At 40.8% G+C, this 15,156-nt stretch overlaps 1 protein-coding gene across 1 annotated transcript in view; it reads left to right on the forward strand.

Annotated features, from left to right (window-relative positions):
* Window positions 1-15,156, forward strand: part of thsd7ba (thrombospondin, type I, domain containing 7Ba) — a 274,964-nt gene that overhangs the window by 63,582 nt on the left and 196,226 nt on the right. The window contains exons 2-3 of the mRNA XM_072443961.1: window positions 1,947-2,250; window positions 12,008-12,184. Of these exons, the coding sequence (XP_072300062.1) occupies window positions 12,025-12,184 (160 nt within the window). The 5' untranslated portion in view covers window positions 1,947-2,250; window positions 12,008-12,024. The remainder of the gene's footprint in view (window positions 1-1,946; window positions 2,251-12,007; window positions 12,185-15,156) is intronic.

Consider the following 15,156-nt stretch of genomic DNA (forward strand, 5'->3'; position numbering starts at 1 on the left):
AAAATAAGAGTACATTTGTTAATTATTTATCTTGTTCATGAAATGTTTGGAATATATTTTTTGGGGTAACTCAGCTTCTTCAGTCAGACAAAACGACAATAAACAGGGTATGATTCACATGCTGGTAAAAAGTGCCATTCCAATTGGAACAAAGTCAAGGCTTTCAAAACAAAACAAAACAAAAATATTTGATAAATCTTTTCATTAATAATTTAAAAGACTTATGCCCGTGTTGTAATATGACTGCCTTGAAATTGCAGGTTGTGTAGACGGAGCAGAGCAGTTTTTAGGCCAGGCACTTTGTATTTCCTCCAGCAGGGCATTTGGCTTCAGACCAGAGTGGTGCGCTGTGCCAGGTGAGCTAACCCTGAGTGAGACCAGCACCTGCCATGTTGAGCTTTTAGGCATTTGTTGTCATCGCTCGAGGTTGGCAGAAAAAATGTGGTTTTCCTGTGGTGAAGCAGATACAGGTCGTCTACAACTCTATAGAGGAGGTTACAGGGCTTGAGTTGTCATTGTAGTCTTTACACAGATGGTTAGACTTGACTTAAGCTCCCTGAGAAAACATAGCAGGAGCAAACATCTCATATCCAGAACTTAGGACCTTCTTGCTGTGAGGCAAACGGCACTATAGCTAAACATACTTGATTTGTGATGCAAAATAGTGATAGCATTTTAGGTATTTCAAGACTGGCTTCAAACATGTCAAACTGAAACTGTAAATTTAATTCAGAGATAAAGATTTAAATTAAAACAAATTTCTTCGTTGAGCAAAGACATGCACTTCTGACACCTTCTCTTGTAGTTTTTCCAGGGCAAATGTATGTCATCACACCGTCTGAGGATTGAGTAAATCATTCGTGTAGTTGTAAATTGACTTTAAGTATGATGATGCATTATGAAAGTCATATATCATATTTTAATCCAAATAAAGATAATCCCTTGTAAGGTTGGGTGTTGTCAGTGTAACAGGCAAGTCCACTTTTCCAGAACATCTTTTTGTTCCCTCTTGACATGTCTTTTAATCCTTACACGACCCGCAAAAGTGAAAACTGTAAAACACATTGAGAGCGAAGATTGAGTACAGATCCAATCACTTGTTTGTCCTCACCCGAAACTCCGTGTTCCCAATTGATTCAGCTCCGGGATCACCGTCTCCCATTCTATTTGTTGCCTTTTATTCGGTTTGTATCCAGCGTGGCTGGCGAAGTATAGCCTCAGAGACAGGGCCATTTATGGCACAATGGAATGGCGAGCTGTGCCACTTAAAAGCTCTGGAAATAGGCTTTGGGTCAGTTGGATGTGGGCTCTTGGGGAGTGTGTCCAAGAAGGTCAATAAGTGATGAAGGCGGCGCAGAGAGAGGAGCAGAGGTGTTAATAGAATCAGTTTCCTCTGCATGAGCTGCTGCCTGGCTGAGGGCCACAGGCCATCATGAACTGTCATAGAAGAACAAAAACACAATAAAGCTTTTACATTGTTTTCTTGTCTGTGGTATCACTGTCATCGTACAGTTTGAGCTAAACAGCACAGGGAACATTAACACAGCTAGAATGTGATACATTAGTGAGGTCAGACCTGCCCTGTATTTAAATAAGAAAATCAGGAGATGTTAAAATCCTTTAATATATGCTCAAGAAATGTCTGTGGGATCTGAGCTGAGACGAATATAAGTATGAATAAGGAATAACAAATGGATGTATTATAAACCACAGTCACACCTCTGGCCCAGTGTGTGCTGATAGCTTATGAAATGAAAGGACACAGCCTTGAGGTTATGCACCTTTATGAAGAGCTAGCACACTGTCATTGCACTGCTCAGAGCTGTTCACACATCTGTGATTAATGTAGCATCTACATCATGAGAGAAAAAAACTTAAGATTGCCTTTCCATTGAGGCAGAGTTCAGTTCTGTGCAGCTAAATGTGTACGCTTTTTGTCTCTGCAGAGTCTGTATCCTGCTGCATGCCACGTCGTTCCCAATAGGACTTCAGCGTGTGGCTTCTGTGCAGAGGCAAACCAAGGGAGCTCACAGCAGTGACAGAGCGACAGTCCCGGCCCACTGCACATCGATTCACACAGGATTAAGCCGCTGCATGATGCTTCTGGTGCAGCTGATTTACTGTCCCTGTCAGACATAACGTCAGCGGAGGCTCTGCCCCGCACCTGTCTACTGTCTGCGCCTGACAACCTAGTGAACAGTGCCTCAGAGCATCAACCCCAACGGCATGACTGGCACTCACCTGGTTCAGGTAAATAAGACCTGCCTTTTATGCATGTGCACTGAAACATAATATGTGAATACTGTAAGTACAAAGCAGTGACAGCAGAACAAAGACTCAGTGCCAAGGATTGGATACAATAGTGAAAGAATATGCAGTAATATGAAAGTCACACTGTGCATTTGATCATAAGGACTCCATGCTTCTGTATAAATATGATTTAAATAAAATGACTGCCTTCAGAAAGAAGGACATACAAGGCTGAGACGAACATAAACTGTAGTTTGATTTAAAGTATCTATTTTCATTTCTCTCACACTTTTTGAAAATGGACAAAACTGCAGCTAAATGAACCTTCTGTACATGTGCAGGGATATCAGGGGCTGTGAAGACACCAGAAAAAATGGTGCTATGTAATTGTGTGTGAATCCAGAGTAGAGGGTAAATTTATGGGGGATCAAATGGCTTTGTTTCTCTTCCAGGCAGGACTGCTTCCTTGGCATATTTAAAGAGCTTTGCATGGAGGGCCTTTGGTTCCTTGGCATAGCAAATTAGCCTTCAGCATTCATTTGGAAAGATCTAATCAAACATTAATTATCATGACCACCTGTGAAGGCGAGGGCCGTGGTGTGTAGCTCGTCTGTTGCCTTGTGATAGCTGCAGGCTCGTAGGTCCATGATTCCACTGAGTGAGCTCAAAACAAGGAGCACAGGAGACAGCCAGATTGCTTTGCTCCGCATCCTGAGGAATTAAACAGGACGTACAAGATTAGAGCATATGAAACGTGCTACCACCATCCCACCACCTGCCAACTTTCTAGTGGCCATTCAAAACTTGGCATTGGTCCTCCTATCCACAAAATGACGTTCCAAGAGTAGAAGGGCTATTCAGATGCTGGGATACTTATCTAATTTTCACTATAATAGCTTTACAATATTGATCATAACAAAAATGTCACTATTGTTAATCACTTTAGCTGGATTTTATGTCCAACAATACAGGCATGGTCATTGGCAAGTCTATGTTACTTCAATTATACCATTATTTACTGGCAAAGCACAAACAAACCTACACTTTTGAAAAGACTTTTAATCGTACATATTTTGATCTGCTTTTAGAACATCAGATTAACAGTTCTTTCAATTTATTTTTATTGAGGATTTGTATGTACAATATTCCGCCACTGTGCATCGTGTTGGTATGTAAAATATACACCTAGGAAACTTAAAATGTACTCAGAGCCCTAGCATAAGCAACGTAAGCGGATTTGCATGCCCCGTTCTCTCTGCAATTTCAAAAAACTTTGCCTTATATTTACTTGAAATTACATAGAAACGAGCAGCTTGTTCTCCTTGTCAACCGATGTTTTGCAACCACTTGTGACATGCACTGAGCCTTTGGAGAGTGTCCTGTGAATTGAAAGCATGTTAGGCTGGAGGGCTGTGTAATCTCGGTGCAGTCAGGTATGGCCTCCAGAGCAGAGCGGCCCGGAGTCTGAAGAGTGAGGGATCTAATTGGCAAAGGGACTACAAACACCGAAGTCTACTGCCGGCAGGAATGACTTATAAAGGCTTTAATGCACAACTGCAGTACGGCATTTACAGTGGAGGTAGTAACGGTCTAATGTTGTAGTTTCTATACGTTTCTTTAGTTCTGTATTTATTTATACCTTCAACAACAACTCCTCTGTCTACGTATGTGCAGTGACGTGTAAATTAATTTGGCAAATGCCTTTATTGGCCATTATTTAACTATTTATCCAAGCTTGGGGTTGGCACAATGAGCTCATCCGTCTGTTGCCCTGTTTATTCTCAGACACAACACCCACACCATGTCATATTGAAGATCTAACTTTTCTGCTGGAGGATCTGCCACCTGCTCTTCTCATGATGTATTATTGGTTTGCCACTAGAATATACCACAGTATTGCATCCAACGCATCTATGGCCACAGAGAAACTAGGAGTTAATTGTCCTGTGATTTTGTTTTTCAAGCACCCATATACGTACAAAAATGTTTCATAACTTTACACGTTAAGTTGTGGATCGTTTATGAAGATGATTTGTGCATAGGAGCTTTCAGAGATGAGGCTGAAGGAGATCTCTGCTCAGACAGATGAAAAGATGGCAAGTTTGAGGAGGTTGATAGAAGTTTGTGGTTTGTCCGTGTGTACACAAGGGATGTAATAAAAAACATTGTATTGTATATTGTATCGTCAAAAATCTATAGTCTATAATATTGTGGGGTATCACAATATTGCATGTCTGCGCTCCACTCGCTGCGTCTAGATTGTCTTCCTCATTTGACTAATTTCTCCATGAATATGAGTCTGATTGTAATAAAACACACAGGGTTATGAAGCTTAAAATACAGAGAACACGACTGTGCTTCCACTATCTACTGATGTCTTCTTCTACAGTGTAGCAAACACTTACGTTTCCTGCTAGAGCCAGTAAAAATCTCTAAATTAAAGTCCAAAAAGTACGGTATATTGAATTGCAAGCTTCTGAGACCTGAGCACAGGACCAGCCAGAAATAATTGTATAAACTGTATAGTAATACATTTTATCTCCTTCAATTACTTGGGTTGCACAGGGTGGACGGGCCCTCCTTTTAGTCTGTGCCATGTTTGGCTTGACAGATTTGGTGTGTGATGTTGGGGTGAATGAGGAGCAGTCTGTTGCTTCACACACAGCACAGATTGGGAGTGCAGCTAATGAAAGAAAAGTTATTTACTCTGTGTTCATAAAGTTATGGGCACAGACTTTAAAAAACAACAACTCAAACCTGGAGCATTATTGGATGGCCCACCTCAAATGGGCATATGGCAGACCAGGCCTGGGCAGTGATCCATCTTTACCGCAGCAAGTCGATCTTATTAAAAATAATTTAGCCAAAGTAAAACATAGCTGTATCTAAATTTAATTTGCCAGCATGAAACCAAGCAAAAATAATTTACCACACAGCGCTCACAGACTCACCATGCGTAAATAATCTGCAGACTCTGACACCCGCTGCCGCTCAGTAGTTAATCTAGCATCAAACAGCTATGATACATACTTCTCAAGGCAGAATTAGCCATTCACTGGGCTGTATAAACAAACAACTAGTCCAAACTTTGTGCCCAAAGCTCAAGTAAAGTCATGTTGTAAATATTGGCATTTTAAAATCTGGCCACACAAGATCACCAGCAGAGAGTGTGAAATTATCCTTGAAGTTACTGAATATAACTGAATACCTTACAAAATATGCAAAATCCTACACTGATATATCGCTTGTATCTGACCCAACAGTGAAGACTAAATGTATTTCATGCAATATGTACTGGTAATGCAAGTTACATGTCAGATCTGTGGAGTGTTGATCCCAATTACCCTCACCAGAAAACTTACATAGAGCGCTTTTAACAGGTCAGGTCATGAACCAAGACTAACCTGGTCTAAGTAACCAAAGACCAAGCCGGGGATCAAGCAAACTAAAATGACAAAAAGAACACGTTTCAAATATAATCCCTCTTCAGAGTTTGACAACAAGAAAAGCTCAAAAATTAAAGGTGCTTTATGTCATTATATTTCAGATGGTAAACACAGTTTACCATCAGTATCTTACATTTTTATCAATTACTGGTGTTACTTATTGCCAAAAAATACCTTGAAAAACAGAAATTCTGCATTTGGCCGAGTGATCTCAATACAATACAGTGCAACATTACAGAAAATGGCAATAACATCTCTATGGAGACAAATATGACGGCCCCTCCACCAAAGAATTGCACAGTACACCTTTAAGATTGCGTTCTCATTTCTGTACAATGCCTACGTTGTCCTTGTCTACTTTGAGTTACTGCTGCAGATTACTCTGGGAATATCAAACTTCATCTGATATCTTTTGTGTAAACCTTCCGTGTCTGACCGTAACATCACCTGGCAAAGTGCACCACATGGTCTCATGAGTTTTTTATCCATGTTTTATTTTTAATTCAGCAGATCAGAGCAATACCCGCTTCTCCTCCCACGCAGGCCAAAAATAATTACTCAGAGAGGCTTGAGCACCTCGCTATCCCAGGGTGGAACTGCAGTCAAAGCGATAGGAGAGGCTGTAAGCTGCAAGTAATACAGGGAATTAGTACCTTTTTACAAATGGCTCATTTATTCTTTCTGCAGCTACTATGATTCATGTCCTACGAGTGCAAAGGGATTAGTCCTTGAATCACTAGGCCTCTAATTGTATTTCACCAATAGTGGAAATTAATGACGGCAGAATTGAATGTGTAACGTTTGACGCTTTGAGAGTGGTGATGCCTGTTCACGATGGCGATGGCCCATTTCCTGTTTGGCTGAGCGCTGCCACTTGAGATTTGATATTATTATTGGCTCATCAAGAGTTCCCACAAGTCTGCAAGTAATCAGGGAAGTATTTGAAATGCTCTAGATATTTTCGCTTCATCAGAGAATTCATAGTTGGTGCATTGGCTCGGTGGAGTAAAATGATAATAATGGAATTGAAATGCCATGAACTCAGACACTCATTACATGGCTCTTTTTAATCAAGCAGTGGCATTTTAGAAGGAGTGAGAGTAACTTTTACATAGAGAAAGATGTATAAAAAGCTTAATATACCTTGACTTATTTTTTTCACTTCATATTGGCTCTTTGCTGCTGTTATCCGAGTCAGCGAAGCAAAAACTCTGCCTCTCTAGTAGTTGCAAAGAAATGGAACTTGAGAATTGCAAACGACATCTGACTTACACCAGTTCTGATTGATTTATCATTTATTTATACTGGAGAAAACAAATGAGAGAAACACTCCTGTTTATTGGTTCCCTGACAAATACAAAATGCAAATAAAACAGAAAAACACATGAAATAACAACCAAAATTAAAGCCGCAAGCGGCATCCAACGGCCCTCGCGGGCCGCCGGCCTTCCGACTCTGCTCTCTGCATTTTACAGAGTTGGCGCTAACGCAATTGTCTAAGAACTAAGACAGCGACACATTGGACATGTACAAAGCTGTGCTTAACCAGTGCAAATGAAGACAAATATCGGTCAAATGTGCAGCTCCAGCGCACAAAGACCGTGACACTTGGAATAAAAATATGGATAACTTTTGATGCTCCGCTTGTGTGGATTATTTTCCCAAAATATGAGCTTGATCGAGCTATTGCCCACAGAGGAGTTCATTAAAGTGTGAAGCATAAATGTGAACATTTCAAGGATTTGGCGTTTTTCCCATTTGTGACATATATTTGCGGCTCTACCGCACAGAGACCGTAGTACTTAAAATCAAAATATGGATAACTTTTGATGCCCCGCTTGTGTAGATGATTCTCCCCAAATATGAACTTGATCGGGTAATCGCCCTAGGAGGAGTTTGTTAAAGTGTGAAGTGTAAAAATGTGGTCATTTTAGAGATTTTGCGGTTTTCCCATAGGGATAACATGGGATGTTTCTGTCATCGCTACGGCTACGCTTTACCAAATATGACTTTGGCTCCCATACTTTTAATTTGGGGATGGCAAATGAGAATTGTGTGCAAAAAGTCATGTCATTTGGAAAAACTCTTGTTTATAGGCCACTCTGAAGGCCAAATAGTCAAAATTCTGCGAAAAGTTTGCGGCTCAGCTGCACAGAGACCGTAAATGTTATCCATAAAATTTGAATAACTTTAGATGCCCCACTTGTCTAGAGGAGGTACACCGATTTTGAGATTGGTGGGCCAAACGCACTAGGAGGAGTTTGTTAAAGTGTGAAGCGTAAATGTGAACATTTCAAGGATTTGGTGTTTTTCCCATTTGTGACAGTATATTTGCAGCTCCACGGCACAGAGACCGTAGCACTTAAAATCAAAATATGGATAACTTTTGATGCCCCGTTTGTGTAGATGATTTTCCCCAAATATGAACTTGATGGAGCTATCGCCCTGGGAGGAGTTTGTTAAAGTGTGAAGCGTAAAAATGTGGTCATTTTAGAGATTTCGCTGTTTTCCCATTTGTGACATATATTTGCGGGTCCGCCACACAGAGACCGTAGCACTTAGAATCAAAATATGGATAACTTTTGATGCCCCGCTTGTGTAGATGATTTTCCCCAAATATGAGTTTGATCGGACAATCGCCCTAGGAGGAGTTTGTTAAAGTGTGAAGCGTAAAAATGTGGTGATTTGAGCGATTTTGCGAGTTTCCCATAAGGATAACATGGGATGTTTCTGTCATCGCTACGGTTATGCCGTACAAAATATGACTTTGGCTCTCATACTTTTATGATCAGGATGGCAAATTAGAATTTTGTGCAAAATATCATGTCATTTGGAAAAACTCTATTGTTTATAGGCCACTCTGAAGGCCAAATAGTCAGAATTCTGGGAAACGTTTGCGGCTCCGTCGCACAGAGACCGTAAAAGTTATCCTTAAAATTTGGATAACTTTAGATGCACTACTTGTCTAGAGGACGTACACCGATTTTGAGGTTGGTGGGCAAAACGCACTAGGAGGACTTCGTTAAAGTGTAAAACATAAAAATGTGGTAATTTGAGAGATTTGGTGGTTTTCCCATAGGGATAACATGGAAGGTTTCTGTCATCGCTACGACTACGCCGTAAAAAATAAGGCATTTTTGTGATTGGCTTTTGTGATCGGGACGGCAAAATAGAATTTTGGGTAAAGTTTAGACAATTTTGGTAAAACTAATTTTTGACCTTCAATGTTAATTTAAAGGTCACTCTGTAGGGGGCGCTATCGCGTCCATTTCAATTTTGTCATCATAAACTGGTCCAAACTAGAAAGTTTAAGAACTGATTCAAATTTGGTCCTAATCGGACTCGTTTTGATCAAATGGGAGCAATTTTTAGATCTGCAATATTCCAAAATAAGTTGTCCAACTTTGCGGCTGCGCCGCACACAGACCGTAAAAGGTATCTCAAAAAATTGAATAACTTTAGATGCCCCACTTGTCCAGAGGACGTACGCCAATTTTGAAGTCGGTGGGCAAAACGCCCTAGGAGGAGTTCGTCAAAGTTTGACGTGAACAAAATGGCTAACACAGCGTGTTTTCATTTTCAAAGGAAGATGGCAGCCATAGGGTAAGTCTGGGGGCGTGGCCACAATGATTTTTTTTTTTTGTCCTCACGAGAGGAATGCGTGTCCCGAATTTCGTAGCTTTACGACAAAGTTGACCTCGGGGCGTCTCCCATAGGCGCAATGTATTTTGACTTTTGTCGGTGGCGCTGTCGCGCCATTTTTTAACGAAAAAAAAAATGGCCCAGAAAAAACAAAATTTTTCGCCGATTTTGAATTTTGGGCAAAGTTTGGTGAGTTTTTGAGCATGTTCAGGGGGTCAAATTAGAGTTCAAAGCGCTGAAGAAGAACAAGAAAAATAATAATAATAATAATAATAATAATAATAATATTTTTAGCAAAAACAATATAGCCGTTTTCACTATAACAACAAATTATACATCGTTTGAAAGCTCTAAGCCTTCCCGATGCCGCCATGGGGTGGAATCATCATTACGAGCGCTTACGCGCTCGTCAGTCCCTATTCCGTCGAGATGCCCCGCCCACTCCCCATAGACTTCCATTGATTTGAGCAGATACAAGCATGGCCCATGCCTGCGGCATGGATTCTCGCGTACGGGACGATGCCAGGAGGGTTTTTGGAGGAATGCAGCGCTTCGCGCTGCTGTTGTCAACAATTAGTGAATGGGCTACGCCCATTCACTAATTGTTGACTATTTCTGTCATAGCAGGAGTAAGTATGCATGATCCATGCCTTCGGCATGGGCTAGTTCACTGTACTTGCCAGGGGCGACGGGGCACCAAACATGCGGGCTGCGCCCGCATGTTTGATAAGACAGTTGCAACGCTGCCTTCGGCAGCGTTGCGGGAGCAATAGGCCCTCCGCCCTGCTGGGGCTCGGGCCTAATAATAATATTTTTAGCAAAAACAATATAGCCGTTTCCACTAAAACAACAAATTATACATTGTTTGAAAGCTCTAAGCCTTCCCGATGCCGCCATGGGGTGGAATCATCATTACGAGCGCTTACGCGCTCGTCACTCCCTATTCCGTCGGGATGCCCCGCCCACTCCCCATAGACTTCCATTGATTTGAGCAGATACAAGCATGGCCCATGCCTGCGGCATGGACTCTCGTGTACGGGACGATGCCAGGAGGGTTTTTGGAGGAATGCAGCGCTTCGCGCTGCTGTTGTCAACAATGAGTGAATGGGCTACGCCCATTCACTCATTGTTGACTTTTTCTGTCATAGCAGGAGTAAGTATGCATGATCCATGCCTTCGGCATGGGCTAGTTCACTGTACTTGCCAGGGGCGACGGGGTACCAAACATGCGGGCTGCGCCCGCATGTTTGGTCAGACAGTTGCAACGCTGCCTTCGGCAGCGTTGCGGGAGCAATAGGCCCTCCGCCCTGCTGGGGCTCGGGCCTAATTAAAACAATAAAATGAACAAATACCTAAAAAAAAAAACATACAAATACAAAATGGGTTAAAATCATGCAAAGCAAGATCACTGGTTCTGTGGGTATTCTCTAACAAGTGCTTTATGCTCTTTAAAAGGCATAAAATCATTTAATTTAAAAAGTCTTTGTTTTGTTCCATAGGCGGGGAGCAAAACTGCTGAAAGCCTTTATCCCTAGTTCCATATCGATTGAGTGAGAATGTAAAAAAAGAATGTCCTGAGATCTTAATCGATGAATACCTGATCTGATAATCAGGCAAAATGCCAATAAGAGCCTTATAAACAAACACACGACAGTGCTGTTCTCCTCTTGCATCCAATGATTGCCATTCTACTGTAGAATATAATTGACAGTGGTGAGTTTTGTGTCCTCCTCCTGTAATGAACGTTAGAGCTGAAACTGAGTTCAGACGTTTTAAGACTGTTGCTGTTGAATGCATCACCGTGAGTTTCGGGCTATAGAGCTCTCTTGAATAAAAAACAACGAAAATTACAATTCATCCATGACCATCATAGCGTTTTGACTGAAAAATTAATTAAAGCTTATAAATCTGAACTCTGAAGGGGAATAATATCTAAATTATACAAATGTATTAACAATCTGGGCAGCCACTGCACTGATTACATTATGGGTAAATGGGAAATAGAGTAAGCAGTATGTGTATGGAATATCTATAAAATCCATAAATTAGCCACATTGTTGTATGAGCCGCAGGGTTCACAGCGTGGGAAAAAAGTCTGAAAAATACTGTAATATCACCATAATCCTGAAGTGAGAGTTTGTCAGCTCTTGAACTCGTTTGTTGATTGAGCGTTTATCATCAATCCAGATGTCCAAGTATCTGTAGTAAGGTACTTGTTCAATCACATTACCATCAAGCAAAAGAATAGATACATTTATTGTGTCACTAGAGCCTTTTGAGAACAGAATACATTTAGTTATACTTGAATTCATTCACAATAGTAACAGTTTTGTCGGAGGGAATGAAAATCCTCTTGAATATTTTGAATCACTTGAACGCACCCAAGGATATAGAATTGTATCTTCTGCATACAGGTGGATGCTACGTTTAGATTATGTCCAATTGAGTTTATACAAATTGTAAATAGTAGTGGTCCAAGGACGTTGCAGTTGAAGCCTGTGGACCTCCAGCAGACATCGTAAATGGTTTACTTTACGATCTCTTGTGCACGGCAGCAACCTTAGAAGTGCCGGACACATTTTTCTTGTCGTGTAATCCTTTCTCTGGCTGCATTTGCCCGTGACTTTGACCATATTTTATGATGAGGAATTGTGGTTTCCTTCCCGCAGGAGTAAGAGAGGAAGCCATGGACTCGAGTATGAGTCTGAGAGATGACTTTGGGGTCAACGTTTGGACGCAGCGGGCCGGGATCTCTCTGGGCTTCCTGCTCCTTTTGGCTATATTTCCCATCCCCGCCCAAGCAGACATGGCGCTTCCCAGGGACCACCACTTCTCATGGAAAGCAGGTAATTTTGAAATCACAATGTCTTTCTTGCTATTCAGAACTGATCTTCTCTCACAGTCATTTGAAATTAAACTTAAATTAAATTGATTTTCTGCATGCATTCTAAAACATGATACGTTTTAATAGTTGCAAACACAGTGTGAAAATGCTGGAAAAAGTGAAATTGCTTTCTATTGAAATCAGGTAGGTTCTGGTTATAAACACATGTTAAAATGAGAAATAGATTTGTAACTTTAGGTTGTATAGAATCCAAGGTTACTTTGCAACCTTGTTTCTGTATACACTTCTATACTATACCATGTTCTGTCTAACTTCCCTGCAATTACATGTTTTAACGCTAGGATTATTCAGCTTTGCACATACGACGTTCACACTCAGAAACCCATTACTACTGCTCATTACCGGGGACACTACAGCACATTCATTTACACTGGGTCCAATTGTGTTGGGGGCTCTCTGGTTGTCACGGTCATAAATGTGTTGCTGTTATTGTGAATGCCTGGGAAGATGGCGGAATAATGTCTCCGTGTGATGGACATCTTGGGTTTGGGTGCTGCTTTAATGATGGGAGCTGTGGTTAGCTTTAATAAGACTGAGGCGCAGGAGAGCATCGTGTCTGGGAATGTGCTGGAGATTCACGGCTCATTGCGTTGTTTTCTCACAGACGCACCTCCAGTGTATGCGCTGACTAAATCTAATTGCAACATTATAATGGAGTTCAAAATGGCTTGGTTATTTGATTATTAATTTCACAATGTAATTTCAATTCATTCTAGACTCCAAAAGCTGGTAACATAGTCCACCATCCATCAGATCATTTGAATTAAAGTGAAGAAAGGATTGTTGTGGTTAAATACTTGTTAAATTGTGATGTTTCTGCTCACACTAATAGTACTTTTCTGATGGCCCCAAGCTCGAACACATGAGAGTTATGTTGGACATACCGTATCTTCTGTACTATAAGTCACACCAGCCAAAAAATGCATAATAGAGAAGAAAAAAACACATATAAGTTGCACTGGAGTATAAGTATAAGTATAAATATAAATATAAGTCGCACTCCGGCCAAAACTATGAAAAAAGGTGCGAATTATAGGCCGGAAAAGACGGTATATGCAAATCACTGTAGCCCTAACCAGTAAAGATACATAAATGAATGTCCATTTTAATGTATGTTATTTTGGTTTATAATTTAACATAGTACGAACATTATTAGGGCAGTAGATTTGCTCAGCTGGTCCTTTTCGGCATAGCAAACAATTTATATTCACCTTACTGTATTCCGAAAGCCAGCGTCTGAATGACGTAATCCTTTACCTGGTTTTATTAGTTAACATAGTGCTGCGCACCTCGAGACAAGCACATGAATATTGGACATTTTACACAAATGAATCTACTTCATAGCACATTTTAGCAGAAAGGCTTTTCCCTTGGTCTACATCTAAACCAACCGAGTTCCCGCTGGACCGTAAGTGCGATTACTATGGAAGTGCTGATCCGTGGAAAGAAGAGGAAAAAGGGGGCGTGGCGGAATAAGGTTAATAGGGATGCATGTTTTACATTTTCTCTAACCTATAGATGGAGCCCTTCACAGACAATAGTTAGTGAAGCGGTTGTGTTCACACAGTGCACAGTCATAATTAGTCTACAGTGCATTACGTAGAGAAGCGACGCTGTTTTGACGTGATGTAGTCACGTTTTAAAGTCGCTAAGCGTACATTTGCTTGTGCAGGTAAAAGGTAGTTTTCCATCTGAGGCAAAAGTCTGTTTTCTCCAACAACGTGAAATCCAAATTCAATAAAGCATAAGATTAATGTTGGTTCATGAATAGTGTGGTGTCACTCAGGTTTGCCCAGTCTTTATGTTGAATCAATAATTTAATGATTAATCCACTATTTTGGAGTTTCAGCCAACTTGTTTTCAGTCAAACACGTCACAGTTGCATGAGGGCATGCTTGGGCGCCCCTGGTGGCATAATTGTGTATTACACCATAGAAAATAAGGCAATAAATGAAATGCGTCAGTTAATCAGGCAAGAAGTCTTGACTTGGTTAAGCATTTGGTGAGGCTTAATCGGTTTACCATGAGCACCCCTAGTTTTATAGTGTGCAGTGATTTGCATATTTAATTTTGCATATATTCTATGCCAGATGCCCAACCTAAAGCGAGCATTCATCCAGTCTTTGAACCAACATAAAGAGTGCAGTGGTTTGTAATACCTTGTGGCTTACAACAACTAATAGAAATTGTGACTGAAATGTTCCATTTCCCACTTTCCACTCCATTCTTGATGTGGTCCCATGGCCATTTGAACAGTAAATATGCAGGAGACAGCAAAGCAGAAACTCAATGTCATACGCCAGTCTCGTATGGAGGGAATATGAGGTATTCTCACAATTCATTCTTCACTCGCCTCGCAAATTCAATTGAAATGCTTTTCCAGAGCAGCTTGAGGAGAAAAAACTGGAGTCTACCCACACAAAAGTCCGCCTTGCAGCGCGATTAGCACTTTCATTTCTCACTCTGTGGTCGGGTAATGACACTGCCCAAGTGATAAAGAGATTGATTAATTTCACTTGAAAGCGCGTATGTTCAAAAGGGATGGCACCAAGACGGTGGGTCTGAGGATTTGACACACTTGGGAGAGCTAAGGTGCTTTATGGACTGTTGGTTAAGTGGAAATGGAAATGTTTTTGAAAAGGAAAAGCTATAGGTGGCTCACTCCTGGACAAATCCTCTTGTAACTTGTAATACAACAGTGCGGACAGTTCTAGTTTCACAATTTTTTTGGTTTATCAATTTGGCTTAATATGAAATTTCCAAATACATTTTAGCAACATTTAAGATTTTTTTAAATCTTAATCCTCAGAATGCAGTGATTTCCATACTGATTTGAACGGCCACCAGATTCAATCCCTATTAGATTTTCCACCTTGTTTTGGAGTCTTCATATGGCTAGATATGATTAAAACT

This window comes from Eucyclogobius newberryi, unplaced genomic scaffold (genome assembly GCF_026437365.1).
Source record: "Eucyclogobius newberryi isolate DKJ021-1_F unplaced genomic scaffold, fEucNew1.0.hap1 SCAF_14, whole genome shotgun sequence".
Classification (NCBI taxonomy): domain Eukaryota; kingdom Metazoa; phylum Chordata; class Actinopteri; order Gobiiformes; family Gobiidae; genus Eucyclogobius; species Eucyclogobius newberryi.